This window comes from Staurois parvus, unplaced genomic scaffold (assembly GCF_062004578.1).
Source record: "Staurois parvus isolate SC_StPar_1 unplaced genomic scaffold, SC_StPar_1.0 ptg000761l, whole genome shotgun sequence".
In the NCBI taxonomy this organism is placed as follows: domain Eukaryota; kingdom Metazoa; phylum Chordata; class Amphibia; order Anura; family Ranidae; genus Staurois; species Staurois parvus.
This window is the reverse complement of record NW_028318557.1, coordinates 556,452-584,206: the sequence shown is the minus strand read 5'-3', so window position 1 is coordinate 584,206 and position 27,755 is coordinate 556,452. Positions and strand designations below refer to the sequence as shown.

Below are 27,755 nucleotides of genomic sequence, written 5' to 3'. Positions count from 1 at the left end.
TCAGCTGCTCTGACCTGTCAGTTGAGAAGCGGTGTGTAGGTGATGCCGAACCCCAGAGAGGCGGAGGAGAGCCGGTTCACCCCATGTACCGGAGCCAGGAAGTTGGGGAGACCCGGGCCTCCACCGGGACACAGACCGATAGCATGCAGGGTGAGAGGCGCCTAGAACCATGGAGAGGACACAGACTCACCTGCCACCCATTCATTTTCCGGGTTTGCATTAGAATGCACATTGTAGGCCTGTAGATTAGTGAACCCCCACACATGATGGATTTCCTGAGAGCAGAGACCTGGAGAATACAATGGTGCTGGCTGCTGTTTCCCAGGATCTTTGTATTTAGTAAAAAATACACTCAAATCAATCCCTTGGTGCCTCCATTCAAGGCGGAGTGGGGTTTAGAGTCATGTGATCGCTACGATTGGCTGTCACCGCAGTCACATGATCAGAAAGGTCCCGATCACAAGTAGTGACCGGGACCTTTCCGGGAGCGCGCAGGGCTTGCCCTCTCAGCACGTTTGTTTACTTTTGGTATGCAACAATGCGGCTGCTTGGTGTCAAGGCTCAGCGTGAACAAGTTAAAGTGTTACTAAACCCCGGACCCTGCATTCACTATATCCGGTCTCCCCGGACCCCGCATTCACTATACCCGGTCTCCCCGGACCCCGCATTCACTATACCCGGTCTCCCCGGACCCCGCATTCACTATACCCGTTCTCCACGGACCCCGCATTCACTATACCCGGTCTCCCCGGACCCCGCATTCACTATACCCGGTCTCCCCGGACCCCGCATTCACTATACCCGGTCTCCCCGGACCCCGCATTCACTATACCCGGTCTCCCCGGACCCCGCATTCACTATACCCGGTCTCCCCGGACCCCGCATTCACTATACCCGGTCTCCCCGGACCCCGCATTCACTATACCCGGTCTCCCCGGACCCCGCATTCACTATACCCGGTCTCCCCGGACCCCGCATTCACTATACCCGGTCTCCCCGGACCCCGCATTCACTATACCCGGTCTCCCCGGACCCCGCATTCACTATACCCGGTCTCCCCGGACCCCGCATTCACTATACCCGGTCTCCCGGACCCCGCATTCACTATACCCGGTCTCCCCGGACCCCGCATTCACTATACCCGGTCTCCCCGGACCCCGCATTCACTATACCCGGTCTCCCCGGACCCCGCATTCACTATACCCGGTCTCCCCGGACCCCGCATTCACTATACCCGGTCTCCCCGGACCCCGCATTCACTATACCCGGTCTCCCCGGACCCCGCATTCACTATACCCGTTCTCCCCGGACCCCGCATTCACTATACCCGTTCTCCCCGGACCCCGCATTCACTATACCCGTTCTCCCCGGACCCCGCATTCACTATACCCGTTCTCCCCGGACCCCGCATTCACTATACCCGTTCTCCCCGGACCCCGCATTCACTATACCCGTTCTCCCCGGACCCCGCATTCACTATACCCGTTCTCCCCGGACCCCGCATTCACTATACCCGTTCTCCCCGGACCCCGCATTCACTATACTTGTTCTCCCCGGACCCCGCATTCACTATACCCGTTCTCCCCGGACCCCGCATTCACTATACCCGTTCTCCCCGGACCCCGCATTCACTATACCCGTTCTCCCCGGACCCCGCATTCACTATATCCGGTCTCCCCGGACCACGCATTCACTATATCCGGTCTCCCCGGACCCCGCATTCACTATACCCGGTCTCCCCGGACCCCGCATTTAATATATCCGGTCTCCCCGGACCCTGCATTCACTATATCTGATCTCCCAGGACCCAGCATTCACTATATCCGGTCTCCCTGGACCCTGCATTCACTATATCTGCTCTCCCACAGTACACAGAAATGCAATTATTTTAGTACATATAAACTGCTAAATACCTTTTTCTCATCAGCAGTTAGGGCAGTCTTGTGACTTCAGCAGAGCACAGGTTAAAGCAGTAGGAACAGTTTTCATTTTGCTCTAGGAGGCTGCAGAACCCCTAACCTCTGTCTGAACAGTGCTGATTGGACCTGTGCAGATCACATGCACTCTTCCTAGAAAAAAAAACCTCTCCAGCAATACACACCAAACTGAGTATGTGCATGTGGCTACAGGTTCAGTGTGTCTTCTTAAGTGGACATCTGAACAAGAGGAGGGGCAGAGAAGTCAAGATCAAACAGTCTTTTTTACACAATGCAGAGGATTAACCCCATAGATTTTACAGTGAGTAAAACAAACATGCTTTACTGCATATACAGACTGATTTTACTGTTGTTGGTGTAGTAACACTTTCATGTTAGTGCACACCAACACTGGATTTTTTGGTAAAATATAAAAGTTGAGGTCGCGTCAAGTCATTAGATACAAAAAAATAGTCTTACCCACGCCACAGGTATTTAAACGTGTACTCCCAGCAAGCTTCTCAACATGTGCTACCCACTGTGTGCATACAATGGCATCGTATACCGGAGAATGACCTCAGAGCTATGCAAACAACATAAACCTAAACCCTAACAAATACTGAAATATAACACAGTATTAACCACTTCAGCTCTGGAAGATTTTAGCCCCTTCATGACCAGGATTTTTTTTTGCTATACTGTGCTACTGTAACTGGTAATTGCGCGGTCATCCAACACTGTATTAATAGTAACGCTGTACCCAAAAAAATTTATATATTTTTGTCACACAAAAACAGCGTTCTTTTGGTGTTTATTTGATCACCACTAGGGTTTTTTTATTTTTGCGATATAAAAGACCGAAAATTTTTGGAAAAAAAAAACATTTTTTTTACTTTCTGCAATAAATCATATCCAATATATACTAGAATGTATTATTTTTTTTTTTTAGTACTACTAATGGCAGTGATCAGCAACTTATAACGGGACTGTGATAGTGCAGTGTGCAATCTGACACTAACTGATGATGGGGGTGAACTGACTGCCACTGACATCACCAGTGACATTAATATGCGCTACGTAAAGAGTGCAGAGTTCAGGGGTGCACTATGTACAGATTGCAGAGTTCAGGAGTGTGCTACGTACAGAGTGAAGACTTCAGGGGTGCACTACGTACAGAGTGCAGAGTTCAGGGGTGCGCTATATAAAGAGTTCAGGGGTGCGCTATGTACAGATTGCAGAGTTCAGGGGTGCGCTATGTATAGAGTTCAGGGGTGCGCTACGTACAGAGTGCAGAGTTCAGGGGTGCGCTATATAAAGAGTTCAGGGGTGCGCTATGTACAGATTGCAGAGTTCAGGGGTGCGCTATGTATAGAGTTCAGAGGTGCGCTACGTAGAGAGTGCAGAGTTCAGAGGTGTGCTACGTACAGAGTGCAGAGTTCAGGGGTGCGCTATGTACAGATTGCAGAGTTCAGGGGTGCGCTACGTGCAGAGTTCAGGGGCGCGCTATGTACAGATTGCAGAGTTCAGGAGTGCGCTACGTGCAGAGTTCAGGGGTGCGCTACGTACAGAGTACAGGGTTTAGGGGTGCGCTACGTACAGAGTGTAGGGTTCAGGGGTGCGCTACGTGCAGAGTGCAGGGTGCAAAAATAGCAAAATCCACCTTTTTATTCTCTATGGCCTTTGCTTAAAAAAAATATAATGTTTTGTGTACATGTAGGCAAAAAGGGTCAGAAAAGGCCTAGTCTTCAAATGGTTAAAAGAATTCTATCATATTCTCGTGCTCCAATAGTGTCTGTAAATCCAATGTAGAGCTCCAAATCTACTCAGTGATCTTGTTGTTACTCAGTGCTCCAGTGAAACACTACAAACAAGGTGAAAGACACCCCACACACCCCCACTTGGTGAAAGACTCACTAGAGGCTTATGACCCTGAAAAGATCGTGGGTTAATAAGCTTTTTGTGAACCTTGGGACCGCACTTAGCCAGGCCGGGATCAGAATCCCCCACACCAGAGTTATCAGCATCTCAGACATATGGAAAGGGAAAAACCGCAGAACACATCTCCTTGTGCATCCCGTTTATTGAAAATTGGCATCAAACAAAATACAAATATCAATTCCCCTTTTTTGTTTCCAATCACATGATTCTATGCCTTAATCCGGAACCCTGTGTATCCGGCGATATAGTGTATACAGCCACCGCTGGTCTGATACCCAAAACCAGTGTGCACTCTGCTGCCAGGAAGTGACGTTGACGTCCAATGACCTGCCTCATAGCACAGATAACAATTAGTGAGATGTTCTATGTGTTTCTTTTAATACAGGTCAGGTTCCGAGACTTTCAAAAGTCAACTTATTTACGCTGCTAAGCCTTTGGATGGAGGTTTTCCCGTCTCGTAAACATGCGGAGAACACAAAACAGCCTCAGGTATGTGGTGGGCCACGTACTAGAGAAATGTAATAATGTTTCTTTGTCATTTAAAGTGGAACCTTATTCAGAAAATTAAAGGATAAGTTCACCTTTCATAACATGTTACATCCATATTCAGGGAGTAACATATAACATGTCATGAATGCACCGGCCCCTGCTTCCCAGCTTTGACTGGGATCTTCTCTTCCCTCGCTGTCAAATTTTAATAAACCGTGGCCGTGCAGGGCTCCGCCTGTCCTTCCGCGTCACGGTGTTCTGTGAATGAGAAACTACAAGTCTCGACAGCCTTGTCGGCTTGTAGTTCTCCATGAACTACCACAGCACTTTGGAGCACTGTGGCAGTTCATTGATTCTTCCTCTCAGTATATCTGCTTGCTTGTACCTCCCGAACGGGCAAGCGGATATACTGACAGATCTGCAGGGGACCTGCATGGCACCAGCTATCTGCTGATCACTGTTGCAATGGTTTCCAGGCTCCTGCAACCAAAATGAATAAATGCTCATTTTTTTACCTGTAAAAAAATGTGCATTTATTATTTTTGGTAAAAAGGTCAACTTGTCCTTTACGTCCTGCTAGATCACTTTGCAGGTATAGCTACAGTATCTCCCAGAAGTGTGTCCACCCCTCACATTTTTGTAAATATTTTATTCTATCTTTTCATGTGACAACACTGAAGAAATTACACTTTGCTACAATGTGACGTAGTGAGTGTACAGCTTGAACTGGCCCATTATGACTCTAAGGTTCAAGGCAAATGGTACTGAATGTATAAATGTGTCCCCTAATTTAAAGCCCAGCTGCTGGTTGGGCAGCTCTCCCAAGTCATTTCCTGTCATCTCTCTTTTGGACTGAGGTCATTTGCAACAGTGACACCTGATAGCTGTGATGCTATAGCTCCCAGCTCTCTCATTGTTGCGTGGTGGCTCATATTTATTTATTATAGCTACTCATATGGTGCTGTCTATTTTACACAAGGCTCTACATACTACACTGCTCAAAAAAAATTAAAGGAACGCTTTGAAAACACATCAGCTCTCAATGGGGAAAATATGCTGGATATCTATACTGATATGGACTGGGTAATGTGTTAGGAACGTAAGGATGCCCCTTTGTTTAATGGAATGAAAGTTATCAACCTACAGAGGACTGAATTCAAAGACACCCCGAAAATCAGTGAAAAAATTAAAATGATGCAGCAGGCTAGTCCATTTTGCTGAAATTTGATTGCAGCAACTCAATATGGTACTTAGTAGTTTGTACAGCCCCCCACGTGCTTGTATGTATGCCTGACAATGTCAGGGAATGCTCCTAATGAGACAACGGATGGTGTCCTGGGGTATTTCCTCCCAGATCTGGAGCAGGGCATCAGTGAGCTCCTGTACAGTCTGAGGTGCAACCTGGTGGCGTTAGATGGACCGAAACATGATATCCCAGAGGTGTTCTATTGGATTTAGGTCAGGCAAGCGTGGGGGCCATTCAGTGGTATGGTATTCCTTCATCCCCCAGGAACTGCCTGCATACTCTCGTCACATGAGACCAGGCATTGTGTACCAGGAGGCCCCAGGACCCAATGCACCAGTGTAGGGTCTGACAATGAGTCCAAGGATTTCATCCTGATACCTAATGGTAGTCAGGGTGCCATTGTCTAGCCTTTACAGGTCTGTGCGTCCCTCCATGGATATGCCTCCCCAGACCATCATTGATCCACCACCAAAACAGTCATGCTGAATGATGTTATAGGCAGCATAAGGTTCTCCATGGCTTCTCCAGACCCTTTCACGTCTGTCACATGTGCTCAGGGTGAACCTTCTCTCATCTGTGAAAAGCACAGGGCGCCAGTGGCGGACCTGCCAATTCTGGTGTTCAATGGCAAATGACAATCGAGTTCTATGGTGCCGGACGGTGACCACAGGGCCCACTAGAGGACATTGGGCTCTGAGGCCATCCTCATGAAGTTTGTTTCTGATTGTTTGGTCAGAGACATTCACACCAGTGGCCTGCTGGAGGTCATTTTGTAGGGCTCTGGCAGTGCTCATCCTGTTCCTTCTTGCACAAGGGAGCAGATACCGGTCCTGCTGATGGGTTAAGGACCTTCTACGGCCCTGTCCAGCTCTCCTAGAGTAACTGCCTGTCTCCTGGAATCTTCTCTATGCAATTGGCAATGGCACGTATTGATGTGCCATCCTGGAGGAGTTGGACTGCCTGTACAACCTCTGTGGGGTCCAGGTATCGCCTTATGATACCAGTAGTGACACTGACCCTAGCCAAATGCAAAACTAGTGAAAAACAGTCAGAAAAGATGAGTAGGGAAAAAAATGTCAGTGGCCTCCACCTTTAAAACCATTCCTGTTTTTGTGTTCATCTCATTGTTGCCCATCTAGTGCACCTGTTGTTAATTTAATTTAACACCAAAGCAACTGAAACTGATTAACAACCCCCTCTGCTACTTAACTGACCAGATCAATATCCCAGGAGTTTAATTGACTTTATGCTATACTCTGATTAAGGCTAGGTTTACACCTATGCAGTTTCTGCAGTGCATTTTTGCCACATTTTTGATGCGTTTTGATTTTTTTTTTTTCTTGTTCCTTGGCAGATTTAAAACACAATAGGCATCAGAAACACGGCAAAAATGCATTACATTCTTTTCTGCTGCATTTCCATTTTGCGTTTAAAAAAAGTCCCTGACATTTTCCAAAAAATGGACCGGGTGAAAAGGTGGAGATAGGAATCATGTTAAATGGACTTTAGTGCGTTTCTGCAAATGCTGCGGAAAATGCTTAGGTGTGAACCTAGGGTAAAAAGTGTTCTTTTAATTTTTTTTGAGCAGTGTATTTATTCCCATCCATTCCTACCCTCAAGGAGCTTCCAATCTATCTCACATACATGCATACCAGGGACAGATTAGACAGGAGCCAATTAACCTCCTTTTATGTCTTGGAGTGTGGGAGGAAATCATTATCCAGACTGATCGTTTCTCACTTCTTTGTAGTTTCTTGATACTGTATTGTAATATCAGTTAATGTTTACTGCCATTTCATGCAAACGTGTGACAGCACCAAGGATCTCTGACTTTGAGCCAGAAAAAATGAAGCTGCAAGGGTAATGAGTGGATGACTTGACTCCAACATTTATATTCCTTTTGGATAGGCTGATGTGTTAATAGAATGTAGCTATTGTGTATTATAGGTCTTTCTTTGCCTTTATAACGTTACCCTCTTGTTTCTTACAGCAGGTAAAGAAGACGGGTCTTGTAGTTGTGGGTAACATGAAGATTATTGGCTTGCACTGTTCCAGCAGTGAGCTTCATGCAGGTCAGATTGCTGTTATTAAGCACGGCTCAAGACTCAAGGATTGTGATCTTTATTTCTCCAGAAAACCATGCTCTGCCTGCCTGAAAATGATTGTCAATGGTTAGTAACAAGCATCTGTGTCTCTGATGTCAGCTATGTCAGTATGTGTTTTGGGAAGAATTGGTGAGAATTAGCATGCAGTACACTTTTAGTCACCTTTGTTTTTTTTTGTTGCAAGTGCTCTTACACATTGATGGGTTGATTTACTAAAACTGGAGAGTGCAAAATCTGGTGCAGCTGTCCATGGTGGCCAATCAGCTTCTAACTTCAGCTTGTTCAATGAAAATGTTACTAAAACCACAACAGTAAAATCAGTCTGTATATGCAGCAAAGCATGCTTGCTATACTCACAGTGGAACCTAAGGGGTTAATCCTCTGCATTGTGTAAAGGGGCTGTTTGATCCTGACTTCTCTAATCCTCCCCTTCTTCCAATATCCCCCTCTTATCTCCTGATAAGTCATATCGTGTGGAGTCACTCTGCACATGCTCAGTTTGGTGTGTATTGCGAGAGAGGGTTTTTTTTTTTTTCTTGGGAGAGTGCACCTGATCAGCACAGGGCCAGTCAGCACTGTCTAGACACCGGTCAGGGGTTCTACATCCTTCTAGATATCGTATGTACTCTCCAGCGCCTCAGGATATGCACAGCCAAAAGGGTAGCCAAGGGTACCAGGACAGTGACAACCAAAGGAAATGCTTCAGGGGTGCAGCCCTCCTCAGACGGGGAAATCAGCCACTGGATAGAGAGAAAACAGGTGGCGCACACACCTAGTGCATTATCCAAGGTTTATTGTAGGAGTGAAAGAATAATAAAAACATACTCACAGACGAAGCATGTATCTAAAAAGCATAGAAAAATGACAATGGCCACAACGGCAGGCAAGGTGTTCTCACTGTCAGTGCGGTCAAATGGCTGACGCGTTTCGGGGACGAATCCCTTTCCTCAGAGCTGATGACCAACCTCTGATGCAGATGTGTGATGAATGGAAAGTAGGGGCATCAACAGCAAGGCTCCTACCTTCCATTCATCACACATCTGCATCAGAGGCTGGTCATCAGCTCTGAGGAAAGGGATTCGTCCCCGAAACGCGTCAGAAATTTGACCGCACTGACAGTGAGAACACCTTGCCTGCCGTTGTGGCCATTGTCATTTTTCTATGCTTTTTAGATACATGCTTCGTCTGCGAGTATGTTTTTATTATTCTTTCACTCCTTACAATAAACCTTGGATAATGCACTAGGTGTGTGCGCCACCTGTTTTCTCTCTATCCTTCTAGAGCAGAACAAAAACGCCTCTTACAAGCTTTAACATGTGCTCTGCTGGACACTGATAGAAGTCACAAGACAGCTCTAACTGCTGATGAGTAAAGGTATTTAGCTGTTTATATTTACTAAAATAATTGCATTTCCATGTTGTGTGTACTGCGGGAGACCAGATATATTGAATGCAGGGTCCGGGGTTTAGTAACACTTTAAGCTTTGATTAAAAAAAAAAAAAAAACTGGAAGCCGATTGGTTTTTATGCAGAGCTGCACCAGATTTTGCACTCTCCAGTTTTAGTAAATCAACCCCATGGTATTATCAGGTTTCTCTGATGCTGGCCATACACAGTTAGAAAATTGTTTTGAGGAAGAAAAAAAAAAGTTTGGATTTATAAAGATCTGTCAAAGGTGCATGTGATAACGCCAAGGTTTTATCATTATTTGTCCCACCCATTACTGACATATTACTGATTTGATAGCAACATAAATGGTATATTTTTCGTTGATCGGTTATATTTTAACACGTGCATACGCTGTAGATTTTTTTCAATTGCGCTACTAGTGTTTAGAAAATCGATAGTTTAGGCTCAAAATATCCAACATGACAGGTTGTATTTTTGCCTTAAAATTTTGCATTTCGATAATCCAAAATTAGCTCACTACCGTTTCGAAAGTCGAACAACTGAGCATATCGACCACTTTTTCTAACGATTTTCTAACCGTCTTTGGCGTCCATTGTGCCTGTTCTAGTGAAGACTAAAAGAACTGATTGTACTTTGGTGCTAATGTTAATTATGCTAATTATCAGCACTTTTTAGATAGGTTCAGTGTAACTCTTAGCAAAGATTTAAATATAAGTGCAATAAAAACAGTTACAGTATGTGTATTGAACTAAAACCACTCTAAAGGTAGCTGTAGAGGAGCACATGAGTTAACCAAGCATGCATGGATTCTAAAAACCAGAACTGATTTAAACTATAAATAAAAGCAAAACCTTTTTTTTTTTCTTGTCTTAAATAGAGTGGAGAGAGATTAGATCACCTGTCAGATTTTTATTGCTGTCTGTTTCCCAGTTAGGGAGATTCACCCTCTCTATTTGTCCTGTTTATTATTATCACTGAAAGTGAAAGCTAAAGAAAATCCAAAATTTTGAGTTGTGCCCAGAAAAGTAATAGATGGGAAATCTTACAATGGGGACACTAGCTCTGGTGGTCCCCAATGAATTCCCTTAACTTTCAGGGATTTCCTCTCACTTCCTGTTTGGCTATGGGACAGGACATGAAGGGAAATCTCCACAATGGGATACAGATGGCGAAAAAAATGTGACGGGTTATAACCCTCCCTGGGTTTGTCCAAATTGGGGAAAAAAAAGTTTTGCCTAAAGTTCTACTTTAAGAGTCTTCTTCACTATAATCTTCCTAATTTTATTCAACAAAATTCTTATGTGTTTTATCTGTTTTTTATAGACTATATGAAACATTGTACAGCCTAAATCACCATTTAAAGTGTTACTAAACCCAGGACCCTGCATTCACTATATCTGGTCTCCCACAGTACACACAACATGGAAATGCAATTATTTTAGTAAATATAAACTGCTAAATACTTTTTCTCATCAGCAGTATATAGCAGTCTTGTGACTTCTATCAGTGTCCAGTTGAGCACTGGTTAAAGCTTGTAGCAGGAGTTTTGATTCTCCTCTGACTGTCCTATTAGGCTGCATAATCCCTGACCCTCTGTCTGGACAGTGCTGATTGGCCCCGTGCTGATCACCTGCACCCTCCCAAAAAGAAAGAAAACTCTCTAGTCATACCCACTAAACTGAGCATGTGCAGAGTAACTCTTAGAGCTCTGTACTATCAGCAGATGGATAGGGGACAGTTGAAGAAGGGGAGGATCATAGAAGACAGGATCAAACAGCCTTTTTATACGTGGAGGTTTAACCCCTTAGGTTCCACAGTGAGTATAACAATTATGCTTTACTGCATATACAGACTGATTTTGCTATTGTGGGTTTAGTAACACTTTAACATCTAGTACTGGCACTGCACAGTATAACTCTAGGACTAGGAGGCAATGACTGTGAAGTGTATACACTAATTTATCCCAATAATTTTTAACCAAATTGTTTTGTGCGAGGACTTCTATTTTAAAGCTCTTATTTTTTTTTGTATATATATAATTTTATTTTTTTATTTTTTTTTTAAAGCTGGAGTAAACCGAATTTCATACTGGCCATCAGACCCGGAAATGAGCCTCCAAGAAGAAATATCTGCTGACAGTGTCAATGGAGATGCCAGGCTAGATGCCAAGGCAGTAGAGAGGCTGAAATCAAACAGTCGTGCCCATGTCTGCGTGCTGCTGCAGCCACTGACATGTTACATGGTGCAGTTTGTTGAAGAAACCTCCTTAAAATGTGACTTTGTTCAGAAGATTGCCAGGAAGGAACCAGCATTCCCAATAAGCACTTTTTATGAGTATCGCCAGGAGAGGATTAAGGAATATGAAACCTTGTTTTTAATCTCCAGTGAAGACATGCACAAGCACATCCTTCGAATAATAGGGCTGGAGAATCTCTGTGAGAATCCGTACTTTATAAGCCTGAGACAGAATATGAAAGAGCTGGTGCTCATACTGGCCACAGTCGCATCCAGTGTTCCTAGGTATTCTGATTTTGGGTTCTACCTCAGTAAGACAAGCAGTGAGAGTGGCCCGAGTCTAACCCAAGAAATTGCCTGGCACTGTATAATTCAAGCCCGACTGTTGGCATATCGAACAGGTTAGTGGACGACTATACACATATCTACATCTTTTCCTTCCAGCAGTACACGAGAACCAGTCACTGGTTCAGCAAAGTCACCATGTTTATTTGGGAACTAGATAGACAAAGCATGCCTAGCCCATCTACTGTTTGACATCCTCTGGTAGGTGGACTGTCTGTTAAATTACCTTGAAACAATTCACGATAGCTGCATCAGAAAACAGCCAATCAGGTGGCAGCTAAAGTTACTCATAGATGGGCAGATCTTGTAGTGTCTATACAATCTGCTACTCTTTGCTTCTCATTTGCATATAAACTTATATTTTTTTTTATTACCTTTAAAATTAAGTTTTGCACTCACAAGCCCATCACAGTCTTCAAAGAAGATATAATATTAAGGTGCTCACTCATCATTTATATTTTTACCAATTTAATTTTTTTTTTGTTTGCTATTTTAGAAGACCACAAGATTGGAGTTGGTGCTGTTATTTGGGCAGAGCGGCAGTCTGTAAGTCATTTTTTCATTGTATTCGTTTACATTGACCTCATGATCTACACATCTTTTCTGAAATTGGATGTGTATTTAATTTGTGCTGGTCAGAGAAGTATAGATTAAAATGTTAATCTTTTAAAGAGAAATGTTTTCCCATATAAGAAGTGAAACACAGTTCAGCAGGTAGTGGTGCCTGATCACTGGAATATCTGAAGAAGATGTCAGTGTTTGCCATAGATACAATTCAGATTGTCCCTTTTTGAAATTTCCTTTTTTTTCCTTTTTAATCAGATTTTATTTTCAAAAAAAAGTGTTGTTTTTTTTTTTACAAATAAACAATAGATTAATAGGTGACACTAAAATAGACTTAATGCAGAGGTTGAGGCCAGTTTGTAGGCACATAGGTATACAGTGATACCAGGCCTCATGAAGTGTATAACAATAAACATTTCAAAGGCTGACATAGCCACCGTGTTCCAAGTCATATATAACTGTATTTAAATTAGCCTTGGTACATAGTGGGATTCAGATAGTGCAGACGAACTTGACGGGCATGAGTACAGAAGCCCAGTAGAGCATATCCGTATTTATGCAGCACCTTGGGTAGCATTGTGCCATTTTCCCTCCTCATCTTTCAGTACAGCTTTCTTGAGAGATGATCGGTTCTGTCCTCTACAGGGAACACAAATCAAAAAGCGTTTAAAAGGCCCCTCCACTCCCAAAGTTGTTTTGTGTTTCTAGATCCTCCAGGAGTACACTATGCAGTGTTTGTTGTGTTCCCCAGGTTCTGATGACTGTGTTTGTTAGACCCCCTTCTGGTGCGTAGATCTGTTTTGTCCATGTCTGGCTTTCATTTTTTTCCAGAATGCTTTTCCCCTCGTTTTCCACTGATACCTGCCTCATGTTGGGAGGTGACTCCAGTGGCACAGTTCACCTTCAGGTTCCTGGTGGTGTGATTTGCCACAGCTTTCACATGGTACAGGTGAGCTGTGATTGTCTCTGTCTGTACCATGTGATTACTGTGACCAATCACAGAGATCACAATAGTACCCAATGAATGGCCACGAATTAATGCCATTGTGTACAATTGACGTGATTGCTATGATTGGTCAAAGAGATCACGTGGTACCAGGCCTAGCCTAGTACAATAATTTTCTTCCACTGTGCCTGCTGGACACAGTGGGTGACAGATTGTCCCGTTGTGCTGCCCCTAGGGCATGCACAAGGAGGACATATGATGTCCACCCAGTATAACGGTGGTTAAAGTAGTACCGCAGACAGATCGCTACAGCATGTGTTCACTGTTTTACTTTACAAAGGATTTGTAGTTTTGGCCATCCATTCTTGTGACACCATCACTTTATCAGTCAGTAAGATCAATCTGATATTTCTTAAGCTACCCATATATGGATTGAAATTCAGCAGGGACCAGCCAAATTTTGATCCATATATGGGCACTGTAGCTGTACAGAAGTCGATCTACCAATTGACTTCTGTACAGCCGCCCTGCCAGATATTCCCTGCTTGATCTGTGCTGCAGGCTATAGACCCCGCTGGTTGAACAAAAAAAAAAACAACTCATGTATAGGCTGCCTTAGTTTATTGCTACATCTTCCTGGGAAAATCCAAGGACTCATTGCCCCAAAGCTGCAAATGGTGGCAGGTGCCAGTCTTTGGAGCCCAATCACACTCCCATGATGGTGCTTCCTTAAAAATCTTTATTGATCAAACCATGCACACACATTCAGATGCCCACCTTGGAGACACACCTCTCAAACACATTTCACTTATGTATGATTAAGCCTGGATGGGTGAAACATTTTAGAGGAGCAGGTCACCTAGGGGGACATCTGAATGTGCACTGTTTGATTAATAAATATTTTTAGGGAAGTGTCATCACTGGAGTGTGACCTGGCTTTCAAAACACAAGTTTCTGGGAAAGTTTTACAGCTTTCTAGATAAGCTCACTGAACATAGGGGATGGTGGTGCTGATTCACTGTTGCATGAAGGGGCTGAAGGCAGAGAGGTGACATAGGTAGCTGAATAGCAGAACCCGGAAGATAAAGTGCATAGTACAGAACTACAGTGGATATAAACAGTCTACACACCCCTGGTAAAATGTCACGTTTCTGTGATGTAAAAAAATGAGACAAAGATAAATCATTTCAGAACTGACCTATAAACTGTACAACTCAGTTGAACAACAAACTGAAATCTTTTAGGTGTAGGGAATTGTTTGTAGGTCACATTAAAGTTGAAAAAAGTTCTGAAATAATTTGTTTGTCTCATTTTTTTACATCACAGAAACCTGACATTTTAACAGGGGTGTGTAGACTTTTTATATCCCCTGTATGTGTGTCACCTGTCTAGCTGTTCAATGCAGACATTTTGTAGCCATCAAATGAATAGTTGTAGTGAATAAGGAATCCCTTGGTAGATAAAACAGTGAACATAAATGTTTGATTGATCAGAGTTTTCTTTTATTAATTGTGGTATCCAGAGTAACTAGTCAGCCTCTCACTTCCTTCTTTGTAAAATAGATGCGGAAAGGAAAAGAAGAAGCAAATTACTTGTCAGAGGAAACTGCATGTGTCGCCAAAAAAAGAAAAAGTAAAAGAATGAAATTGGTTATCGTAGGCAATATAGATCTTCTTCTCATTTTGGACTTTTACAGCCACACTGCCCTAAGCTAACCTTGAAAAGCCTGCTGGAAAGGAGCCATAGGGGTTGATTTACTAAAGGCAAATTGGCTGTGCACTTGGAAGTGCGTTGCTCTAGATCTGAGGGGAACATACAAGGAAAAAAAAAAAACCAGCATGTTTGCTTGCACATGATTGGATGAAAGAAATCCGCAGAGCTTCGCCCCATTTCAAAGCTTCCCCTCGGATCTAAAGCAACTGAACTTGCAGTGCACAGTATATTTACCTTTAGTAAATCAACCCCATAGACGTGGGAGTAGAAGGGTTGTGTTCAATCAGTTTCATTCACAAGAATGCAGAAATAGAAGTTTGGAAATAGAGCTGACAGGTGACATGTGCAGTCTAGTTCCTCTTAGTTGCTGTATGTAGATCTTCAAAGTATTAGATTTTACAGTAGCCTGGTATCAGCATTGTGTGCATAGGGTGTATGCATGCACAAGCAGCCTATATGAGTGTTGTATTTTTATCTGTGGGTGTCTGAAAGCCCGGCAGCTAATAATACACAGATGACTGCAACTCTCTATTCATTGGGAAATATATAAATGCATTTTTTTTAAATGCAAGCAGTGTAAATACCTGAATTTGACTTAGTGGTTGTAAAGGAAGAAGGTTTTTTTTTTCCTTCATGCATTCCCTGCATTAAGGTAAAAGACCTTCTGTGTGCAGCTCCCCCAGCCCACCTTTATACTTACCTGTGCCCGATCTCGGTCCAGTGCTGTGTCTGAGAACAGTGACTCTCTCTCTCCCCACTGGAAATCGAGGCAGCAACAGAAGTTCCATTGTCTCCATCTGCTGTCAATCACAGCCAATGAGGAAAGAGCGTAGGGCTGGGACTTCGTCACGGTGTGTGCGTGAATGGACACACACTGCGAGACTTAGGAGCAAGCCAGCATGAGTACCTCCATAGCAAGCAGCTTGCTATGGGGGCACTCAAAACTGGGGAGGAGCCAGGAGCGCTGGTGGGGGTCCCCAGAAGAGGAGGATTGAGGCTGCTCTGTTCAAAACCATTGCACAAAGCAGGTAAAAAAAATGGTGTTGCGCTCCCTAAATGGTATCTAAATAAACTAAATACAGCCCATAAATATATACATTAATCCAATAATCTAATGCATATAGATATTAGGGAGCGCAACACCATTTTTTTCATTGTTCATTAGCACATTCAGGTTTTAGTCAGGTGATAGCAGCTCCCCACATATATATATCTGTTTAGTGTATAGTTTGTGTAGTTGCAGTAGCGCAGCTGGTTTACCTATTATTCTAAAATGTTTATTATTTACAAAAAATTGTTGCTTTTAGAATTCCTTTAAAACTGCCTTTTTGCAAACCACACTACAGCAGAGCTCAGACTCTTAGAGTAAGAAGCAACACAAGGAGCTAGTCAGCTGTGCTGCAGTGCAAGGGGCATGCTGATAAGAGGGGAGAGCAGAGTGACCAGGAGAAGAGGTTATTTGTGTGCTGGTTCCCCTTTCAGTGTCCTGTCAGAGAGTGGGTATGGGGGAGACCTGTAAGTGTAACTGAACCGCAGTTGAGAAAGTCAGGATTACTCCCCAGCCAGACAAAGCTGTACTATTTGACAGAGTTGTGTAATTCTCAGGATTGGATGTACAGAAATACAAATCCTCTGGAAGGTAAAGCTTTCTTGTATGTATTTGTTTTGCATGTTTCGCTTCTTAGAGTTTAGTTGTAAATGTATTTTTTTAAATGTAAGCAGTATAAGTACTGTATCAGCCTCTTGCAGCCCCTGTGCAACAGGGCTGAGACAGATAGAGGGAGAAGCAGCAAAAGGAATCGGTCAGTCAATTATACTACAGTGCAAGGGGCAAGCATAGGTGGAAGGAGCAGAGTGACAGAAAAATGAGCTCCTCAGTGTGCTAACTCTCCTCTCCTGGGTTGGGTTTGGGTGACCTGTTGAACTGCAGAAGAGAAAAGTTGAGCCTCCTTCCCTGCCAGACTGTATGACAAAGCTGTAAAAAAATCATAACTGGATGGACAGAAATACAATTCCTTTGGCATGTAAACCAACTCCCATGTTTCATCTGTGTATTTAGTTGTTTGACTAAGGTTCAGTTTTAACAGTTTGTTGACCTTTCATATCAGAGCTAATTTAACCTTGGTTGTCTCAAAGTTCACAGTGCACACCCTTTTATGTTGCTGATTTCATTTAGGTTATCTTTCCTTCCTTGATCTCCAAAGTTCTTTGTCTATTAAAGTGGTTGTAAACTTCAAATGTGAAACATGAACAAAACATATTCCTCTATGGTGTGTACTTGTCTCAATCCAGAGCACTTAGTGTAATTTCTGTCTGCTGTCTAGTTCCTCTGCTATCTGAATGAGTCTTTTCTGACAAGAGGTGGTACCAAGAGCTGAAAGGTGACAGGGGAGGGAGCTCCAGGCCTGTGATTGACAGTCTCAGCTGTGTTCCTGTGTGCTGTGTGAAGGGGGGGGGGTGTCTCTTTCCTTCAGTCAGGGCTCAGAGCTCTACTCACTGAGATCTGCAGTGTGTAACTGAAGCTCTCCACCCCCTGCTTTTCAGAGCTGAGGGATACTGCGTAAATTCTGCACTGTGAATGGATGTAGAGAAGACTGCAGATAAACTGGTACAACTTATGTAGGAGGATTTGTTTCATCTCGATGTATGATCTGAGATCAATGACTTCACTGGGTATACAGTATGTAAGGGTTTACATACACTTTAAGCTTGCTTTAATGGCAGCTTCACCAACAGGAACATGTGGCTCGGTCTCCCACACCGCAGAACTGAGGTTTGATGATTGGTTGCTCAGGCACCCAGCACTGTCACATTGGAGAGTAGGCAGCCTTGTATAAGTTGTAACTAGGGTTTACTTTCTTTCCCTTTTAGCGGCAAAATGGAGGTAAGACAAAGGGCTGACCTGTTGCTTAAGACTGCATTGGCATAGTACTGGTTCACTTTGATCAAGAGAAAGTAACAAAACTGTGCTGGCAATCCAAAAAAGTAGTGGGCAGGACTAGGTGTGGCCAGGTGCTGATTGACAATCCTGACGGATATGAGCCTTGAAGCTTGGATTCTGCATTGTATGTCATTGAAGGGATACAGACTCTGCCCCTGCTTCATGTGTATAAATCTGCCCAAGCAAACAATTTAAGAAGAATATACTGCATGTGTGTGTATATATGTACATGTTATATATATATATATATATATATATATATATATATATATATATACATACACACACACACATATACACACACAGTGCTCAGTATAAATGAGTTCACCCCAGCAGATTTGTCAGAAAACCTTAACTTTCCTTTCAGAATCAACATTTTCGATGGGTCACTATACTACAAAATACTCCCACATTTGCAGGCCTTTGATTGCAAACAAGATTTGTTAATTTGGAAACACAAAACATTTTTTTTTCTAACAAAGTCATCCAAAACCATGTTGCAAAAAATTGATACATCCCAATCTTAGGAGCAAGCTAAATTTTAGACAAAATCCTAATTAACTAGAATTCAACTATGGGGGAGTCTAATTATTCAGTAAACGGGTGTCTCGCAGACAGTTCACAATAAAAGGGCGTTCTTTAATAAAGAAAATCCTGTCCCATTTCATGCTGTCGGCAATGGCACCACACGGAATAGAAATGTCACAAGGCCTGAGAAAGAGAAAATAATTTCTTTACCCAAGAAAGTTGAAGGCTACAAGAAGATCAGCAAAGCTTTTCTTATCAGTCAGAATACTATAGCAAAAGTGATACAAAAATTTAACAAAGATGGAACTGCAACCATCTCACAGAGACATCCAGGCCATCCACGGAAGTTAATACCTTGAGTGTCTTCTGATTAAAAGGGTTGAAGCAAATTGCCAGGCAAGTTCATTAAAGTTAGCTAAAGAAGTAGAAAGCCAAACTGGGGTGCTTGTTTCCTGTGACACAATACAGCGTACACTGCAGAGGAATGGCATGCATGGGTGTCATCCACGAAAAAAGCCTTTCCTAAAGCTCATGCACATAAAAGCCCGCCTAGAATTTGCCATGGCTCATGCTGAAAAAGAAGACTACTACTGGGACTCTGGAGTGATGAAACCAAGATAAATGTTTTTGGAACCGATGGCTTCAAAACTGTATGGCGGTGCAAAGGTGGGGAGTACAAAGAAAAATGCATGGTGCCTACAGTGAAACATGGTAGTGGGAGTGTCCTTCTGTGGGGCTGCATGAGTGCTCCTGGTGTCGGGGAGCTGCATTTTATTGATGGTATCATGAATTCACAGATGTACTGCTCTGTATTGAAAGATATTGCTACCATCACTTTGTGCCCTTGGTCGTCCTGCACTTTTCCAACAAGACAATAATCCAAAACACATCTAAATCCACTGTTGCATTTCTGAGGAAGAACAGGGTGAAAGTGATTCATATACATACAAACACATTTATATATACACATTTATTTCATGCTTTGTGAGCACATGACAAACAGTAGGGATTTCTCAAATTTGACTGCAAAAGAGGTAATACACTTTAAGAACACAAATGTATATTTTTGGTGTGAATATTGTGCAAATGAAGAAGGTCTGCAGTCCAGCTTGCATTTTGGAACATAATTGTGCAGCACATTTCACAAACTATGGTGTCCTTTTATGAAACTGAGATTAGTGGTGATCCTAAGGATCATTGCTGATCTCAGATCATTAGTGGTTTAGGAAACAGATGATCAGCGGAGAACATGTTCTCCACTGAACATCTCTGCACACAGATGACCAGTATATGAAGGAGCGATGTCAGCCCTTAACTTGCGATCTGTGTTCTCCCTTCAGATTCTCCAACCCAGAGGTGGAGAATCGGGGGAGCAGCAAACAAAGCAGCAGTATTTTACTACTGCTTAGTAAACTGTGTGTTTGACTGATCTTGCGAGATTACAGTAACAGCAGCCGTTTTCTAGCATTCAAAGCGTTTGTAGATCACTTCTCTCCTCATTAGGAGAAGCGATCTACATCGCTTTGTGAACAGGCATTTAGAGGAGAACTCAGAATTCAGAGGCCATGTACTGCTGCATAATAAAAGGACACCTATATCACTGTGTACCTACACAGGATGGTTTCCTGTCAAACTGTAAATACTTCCCAGTGACTTGTGTGATTTCCCCTGTTTCCAGGACTCCTCAGACTGTGACGGCACAGGACCCATGTATTTTCTGGGTTGTGGATACAATGCTTTCCCTGTTGGTTCAGAATATGCTGATTTTCCTCACATGGATGACAAGCAGAAAGACAGAGAAATCAGGAAGTTTCGATACATTGTTCATGCAGAGCAGAATGCCATAACATTTAGGTAAGATGTTACTGGATAAAGGATTGGTAAAAATAAAAGCAGACACATTTTTAAACACGCGTTATACATACCCATTAATACATATACAGTCATCTCATTGTGGAGGTTTCTCAACTTGAGAAGCAATCTGCAGGACTAAACTGACTGGGGGTAGATAACACTGGAGGAAGGGAGGGATGGTAAGGCTGGAAAAAATGGGAGAAACACAGGGACACACAGGTGAGATATGTTTTGCTTTTTTTAAAATTATTATTAGCACCCATGATGTTATAGGTATAACGCATACACTATATTGCCAAAGGTATTGGGACACCTGCCTTTACACGCACATGAACTTTGATGGCATTCCAGACTTAGTCCATAGGGTTCAATATTGAGTTGGCCCACCCTTTGCAGCTATAACAGCTTCAACTCTTCTGGGAAGGCTGTCCACAAGGTTTAGGAGTGTGTCTATGGGAATGTTTGACCATTCTTCCAGAAGCACATTTGTGAGGTCAGGCACTGATGTCGGATGAGAAGGCCTGGCTCGCAATCTCTGCTCTACTTCATCCCAAAGGTGTTCTATCGGGTTGAGGTCAGAACTCTGAGCAGGCTGGTCAAATTCCTTCATCCCAAACTCACTCATCCATATCTTTATGGACCTTGCTTTGTGTACTGGTGCGCAGTCATGTTGGAACAGGAAGGGGCTATCCCCAAACTGTTCCCACAAAGTTAGGATCATGAAATTGTCCAAAATGTCTTGGTATGCTTACGCCTTAAGAGTTCCCTTCACTGGAACTAAGGGGCCAAGCCCAACCCCTGAAAAATAACCCCACACCAGAATCCCCCCTCCACCAAACTTTACATTTGGCACAATGCAATCAGGCATAAGGTTCTTAGGGGTGAATGAAGGGTCCAATCGGGTCCTCCTGAAAAACTGATTGGACTCTTCATGTGAAAGGGACCTTATAGAAGTTTATTGGCAACGTCTACTTTGTTTTAGCCTAAAATGGCTGATAACATAGATACAGTAATAAGCTGTGCAGAAAACGATTTAAAGACTAAGTGCAGCCAAAATCACAAACAGAAAAATCAGCACAAAGGACATACCTTATAGTCCGTAGGATGTATCCCTTGTGCTGATTCATCTTCTGTTATTGAAAATCTTTCTCCCTTTTGCCCCCCACCCCTTCCATCGTAATCTTCCAGTGTGGCAGGTGTTAATTCAACTAACAGCCTGTCAAAGACTCTCGACAAGAGAGCCTTGCTAGGCCTGCCCTTTCCATCCAGCTCCACCATTCATAAAAGCCATACTATAGATTGTGAATGAAACCGGATCTAACAATGGAGGATGGACGGATGATTGATTCATCCGTCAGTTCATTCATATATATTTGGTATCTGCCAACAGATAGTTCTTAGCTTTGAGTCTTATGACATTTACAGCAGAATGGATGGAAGTTATTTAAAGATTTGAAAATGATATTTTGGGTCCAAAAGATTTATTAATAATATACGTTTGCAGAGTTCCTATAAAAACAGACACGTGCTGGTGCTTTAAATGTAATCAGTTCAGTAAATACAAATTTCTTATCTACAACTTTTCCCATATGGGATAGAATACAGCTAGGCAATTCTTAACACCCCTAACAATTTTATCCAAGAGTTACATCTAGTAGTGTTCCAAAAAAAATCAGTGCATCCTATTAAGATTGGTAAAATGTCTATTAAGTGTCTAAATGTTTGTGGACACCTGACCAAAACACTTACATGAGCTTGCTGGACATCCCATTGCAAACCATGGGACTTCTGTGCTGCTGAATACGCCTCTAATCTTCTGGGAAGGCTTTCCACAGGATTGTGGCAAATATCTGTAGGAATTTTGTGCCCATTCAGCCAAAAGAACATTAGTGAGTTAGATGCTGGTGTTGGATATGAAGATCTGACTCGTTATCACTGTTCTAATTTATCCCAAAAGTGTTCAGTAGTGTTGAGGTCAAGGCTCACTACTTCAGTTCCTCCACATTAAACTCATCATATCAGGTCTGTATGGAGCTGGCTTTGGAGATAGGGGCACAGTCATTCTGGAACAGAAAAGAACCTTCCCCAATCTCTGCATAAGATTGAAGGCCCACAGTTGTCTAAAATGTCTTTGCATCCTGTAATGTTAACAGTATACTTCACTGGAAACATCTGCACCAAGTGTTTTGGTGGAATGGTCACATATTTATGACTACTGTAGTTAGATGTAATAGTCAAGTGTTTACAATCTTTTGGTCATACAGTGTACATTATATTATTATTATACAGGATTTATATAACGTCAACAATTTGCTCAGAGCTTTAAAATATAAAGGGAGACTTCATCCCACTTAAGTTTAAGCAGGCCATAAATGGATCGAAATTCAGCCTGTCCCCGCAGAACTAGCTGAATTTTGATCCATCCATGGCCAGCTTAAACTTTACTGAGATCCATCTATGGCTATTCCTGCTCAACAGAAGATGATCTAACAATAATTTCTATTGAACAGGAATGTTACAAAATTTTCATTCAATCAGCAGCTGCAGCCAAATGGCTGCAAAGCTGATCAGTGTATTTTGATAGTGGAGGAGTCCCCATTGTCAGAATACAATAGTGCAGCAGGGAGGATTCCTCCATCCAGTTGTTTGTGTGGATGGGGAACTCTTCTTTTTTTTTTTTTTTTTTTTCCCCAAGTCATCCCATAGGCTGATAGTATAAAAAAATGTATGGGCTCCCATAGAATGGGACAGTGCATGGCCTTGAACAGTTTCATAGGAATTCATCCACATAACTAATCTTGATAAGAATCTATGACAAAGGTGTTTGAGCACTCAGAAACACTAGATGTAGATTAAAAAAAGTAAGCGAAGGATCACTTTCTGAAAGCATCTCACTGTTTGTAAAGGCTGAAGCATAAGTAAAGCTGGCTACACACTATTTAAATATCAAATGAAATTTTTCAGTACATTCACATGTCATTCAAAGTAGTTCAAGATTTCATTTGCTTTAAGATTCACTTTTGGAATGAATGTACTTTATCAAATCACATACACTGTTACAAATTTGTTCCTTCCAATTTTGTTGTCATTGTGGTCGAAGACTAATGTAGATTTGACCCCCCTAATGATTGGAATAGCGAACAGAGATTCTTACACTGAAAAATGTCAAACAATATTCTACTAGTGAATACCCAGCTTTACTCTTTCCCCTATTTTATATATAGTATTTCAGATTTCCTGTTACTTCAGCTTTCATCATATCACTTGAAGTATTCTCAATCCCTTTGCAGATACAATGAGATTAAACCAGATGAAAACAGCATGATCTTTGTGACAAAATGCCCTTGTGATGAATGTGTCCCCCTGATCAAAGGCTCCGGCATCAAGCAGATCTATGCTGGAGATGTGGATATTGGAAAGAAGAAGGCTGACATTTCATACATGAAGTTTGCAGAACTCAAGGGAGTCAGTAAATATGTAGTAAGTGTTGAAGGAAATGAATCTGTCACTTTAGCTTATCAGGGCAGCCATATTGGTGAAATGGCAGCAACTCGTTCTTTGATAAAGACTTTTTATACACATGCATTTTCCTCATACAGTTCCTTTTTTATTTCAAGGTTGTTTCTGTTCTTTTACAAAAGTAATTCATTTTCTTTTTATGTGCAATTGTGTCTACATGAAAGGTATAGTTGTAAAAACTTTTCAAGTAGTGATATTTTTATAACTGCGCTGAAAAAAATGTTGGTGCTAATGAATCCAAAATAAAAGACTCTCCAGTTTACAAAATATTCAGTAGCAAAGTTCTGTTTTGTCAACTTAGGCTAGGATAAATTTTGAAAAATGTTTAGTAAATGACTTGTAGGGATATCTTAAAGTGTTACTAAACCCACAACAGTAAATCAGTCTGTATATGCAGTAAAGCATGCTTGTTATACTCACTGTGGAACCTAAGGGGTTAATCCTCTGCATTGTGTAAAAATGCTGTTTGATCCTGACTTCTCTGATCCTTCCATTTTTCCAGTGCCAATCTCTTATCTCCTGATAAGACATATCGTGTGGAGAAACTGCACATGCTCAGTGTGGTGTGTATTGCTAGAGAGGTGTTTTTTTTTTTTCCTTGGGAGAGTGCATGTGATCAGCACAGGGCCAATCAGCACTGCCCAGACAGAGATCAGAGGTTCTGCATCCTTCTAGGGAAAACTCCTCCTACAAGCTTTAACAAGTGCTCTGCTGAACACTGATAGAAGTCACAAGACTGCTCTAACTGTTGATAGTTATTCAGTTATTATACCTAACTGCTGACAAGGAATTTAGCAGTTTATATTTACTAAAATAATTGCATTTTCATGTTCTGTGTACTGTGGGAGACCAGATATAGTGAATGCAGGGTCCAGGGTTTAGTAACACTTTAAGCCTTGTACACACGAGCCCCCCCCCCCCATGCCAGGCCACATCACTCATTCACAGTCCTCTGTGAATGAGAGCCTACAACTCCTGATAGCCTTAGCAGCTATCAGCTTCTAGTCCTCAATGAACTACCATGGTGCTGTGGAGTGCTGTGGTAATTCATTCATTCTTCCTGTCAGTATATCTGCTTTCTTGTACATCCCATACAGGGAAGCAGATATACTGACAGATTTGCAGGAGACCTGCGTGGCACCAGCAATCTGCTGATCGCTGGTGCAATGCGTTACAGGGTCCTGCAGACAAAATTAGTAAATTCACATTTTTACCTGCAAAAAATTGTGCATTTATTATTTTTTACTAAAAGGAGAACTTATCCTTTAAGAAGTATGGGCAAAGTTGTTTTGCTGTAATGCTTCTCATCTGTAATTAGCTGACAAAAACCTGCCATCGGCTGACATCACAGCTCTGGCTGGATCCAGACAATAATGTCGGGATCCACCTAGTTGCCCGATTGACAGCGGGCTCAGGCTCTCAGAGAGCCAAAGCCAGCTGAGCCTGCCCCAGCTCCACACTAGTGCTCTAGTGAGAGCTGGAGGGGCAGAGCAGAGAGTGGCAACTGACCATTACCTTTGCTCCTTTTAAGACCAAGAACTGAGCGATCGTAAGTAGCGCTGCCAAATGGTGACCTCATCTGATAGGATGTAGTCACTATTTAGCCAATCATTTCCACCCAGCTCTGTCCATTTTTAAATCAACTTTTGTTGAGCTAGGTGGTGGCTCAACAAAACTCAAACTTCAAACTATGGCCAGCTTTAATAGTGGATGGGGGCAGGAACCGTTACTGTCCTGAATGGGCAAAGTGACAGTGTGCCTATAAACTAGAAACGTTTTTGTGACTATCTTATTAAACATCCTTTTTGTTTCAACAGTGGCAGAAAAACCCGCAAAGCTCTTCTGATAATTCATCTGATTCCAGCTATGAGGACAGAGTAAGTATGCTGTAAATTGTTTGTAGCTTTCCAGTCCTACTGCCTGCTACCTAGCCGTTGTGTTAAAGCGGTATTAAACCCAAAACCAAAAATGTAATCTATTTCAGTTTACCAGTCCTTAGATGTGGTGGCTTCATTCATGTTCTTTTTTAGGCTTTTTCCCTCTGTTTGCAACTGGAGATCTGGCTAGTAACACACCTACTTTATTAGAGTGCCACCACTCTGAAGGAGCACAGGGGGCACCTTTGGACAGCAGCATTGTCCGTCTGGGGGGAGGGGAGTGTTAGAAGTAGATTTAGATACACTAATAAATTGAAGCTAAACTCCAGTTCGCACTGCAGTTACAGCAACTGTTTTTTGTTTTGTTTTTTTAGTTGTAGGATAAAGGTTTTACATGAATAAATAAAAGCTGATCATCGTAAGCACCCCTGTCAGTGCTAAATGGGTTGTCTCAACACTCTAACTGCTACGTTTGCAGTAGAGCTTGTTCTGTTGAAAAAACAACAGACTTACTGGCAGGATCATAAAGTGAAAATAAAGGAAAGGAAGCCAAAAAAAAGAAAAGTAATGTAGTCATCACATTTAAGAAGTGGTAAGCTGCGATATGATGTTTGCTTTTGGGTTTAATGCTGCCATGCAATTGTCACAAGAAAGACTCAGATCTGTAGTATTTATGTATGACCACTGAAAGTGAAATGTCACACAAAAGGGGAAGTTCTGGTTGTTTAAATCCCCCCCCCCCTTTAACAACTGGAACTTTTTGAGGGGCAGAGCGGGTACCTAGTTTTGTGCAGTGGGAGACCAGCCATGAAGCCACAAGCTTTCACTGCTGGTTTCCCTTAGTTAGGGTTCCGGCACCTAGACCCGAAGCCAATTGAAGAATTGGCTCTGGCAAGGTCAGCACTGGATCCCAGGACAGGTGAAATTCCTTCTATTAAAAGTCAGCAGCTACAGAATTTGTGGTTGCTGACTTTTAATTTTTGGGGAGGAGACTGGAGCTCCTCCTTAACCCCTTGATGCCAAGCGCACGCAAATATGTGGCCTCATATTTGCGTGCAATTAGAAAATACATATGTGCTGAGAGCGCACGCCCTGCGCGCTCCCAGCACATATGTCCATGACTCACGGAAAGGTCCCGTTCTCCCCTTCCGATTGGGACCTTTTTTGATCATGTGACCGCGTTGATGGTGAATCACAGTGGTCACATGACCCTAAACCCCTGCCTGCCGGCTTTTGAAACTCTTAAAGGGCCGGGAGGCGCCTGCGCAAAGTGGTTAGACTAATAATACAGCTAATCTATAATGCTGCTGCATGACTGGAGTCACTCTGTAGACAAGCTGTTGATAAACATTATTGTACAAACAGACTCCTGTTGAAAGATCAGTTTGTAGTTATCGCCGTTTGTTCTGGATTTCTGATTCCTTATTGAGAAATCCAAGTAACTGTTATAACATTATGTATATACCAGCATCATTTGTATTTAAACATTTGCTCTTTTCATATGATGAATTATTTTCAACAATGATTCATCATCAATTTAACGCACGTGACTTACTCTGTATCACGTGTTCATTGCCATACACTTTGCTACACCGTCTGTGGATCGCAAATGAGAATTTAGCCTAATACTCTGCCTATGCTGGCATTAATCCTCTAAAATTGTTATAACTAGCATGAGTCTAAAGGGCAAATGTCTTCCAACAGCCGGGGAATGCAGTCTATTCCAGAAATGGTCATATGTCCACATTTGACAGTCCTTTGTAAATATGCCTGTAATATGTTGTGCTAACATAATATCTGGTTTGATTCTTCAGTGGGGTTTCTTGACGTTAGTGTCTAGTCTAGTGTGCATTGATCTATACATGACTGTGTATTAGTCCGTTTTTGTCAACCCACCAAGACCTCCCTTGTATAATCCGTTTTCTTTTTTTGGTCCAACTTTGTGTTGACGTCTCTTCTTTATTTTGCAGATGGAGGCTTGAAAAACAATGCACAAGATGATTTATCTTTTAAGAATACGAGAATGTGTCTTGGGGAACGCTTATAAGCTGCGTGTTCTTTTTCCTACCACAGAATGTTCTATTTTCTGAGTTATTTTAGAAAAGATTTTATTTATTTCACAACAGAAAA

At 42.4% G+C, this 27,755-nt stretch overlaps 1 protein-coding gene across 1 annotated transcript; it reads left to right on the top strand.

Moving 5' to 3' along the window:
• Positions 1-27,755, top strand: CDADC1 (cytidine and dCMP deaminase domain containing 1). Its single transcript, XM_089654385.1, has 9 exons — positions 1-150; positions 4,240-4,343; positions 7,580-7,760; positions 11,170-11,739; positions 12,180-12,229; positions 20,054-20,229; positions 23,520-23,709; positions 25,566-25,625; positions 27,596-27,755. Exons 1-9 carry the CDS (start codon positions 84-86, stop codon positions 27,605-27,607), a joined length of 1,410 nt encoding a protein of 469 aa, XP_089510511.1. The 5' UTR covers positions 1-83; the 3' UTR covers positions 27,608-27,755.

Excerpts from the sequence above, each read along its gene's own strand:
- CDADC1 (XM_089654385.1), top strand. The coding sequence starts at position 84 with ATGTACCGGAGCCAGGAAGTTGGGGAGACCCGGGCCTCCACCGGGACA. Across the intron at positions 151-4,239 it reads ACAGACCGATAGCATGCAGG|GTCAGGTTCCGAGACTTTCA; the intron begins GTGAGAGGCGCC and ends CTTTTAATACAG. Across the intron at positions 7,761-11,169 it reads CCTGAAAATGATTGTCAATG|CTGGAGTAAACCGAATTTCA; the intron begins GTTAGTAACAAG and ends TTTTTTTTAAAG.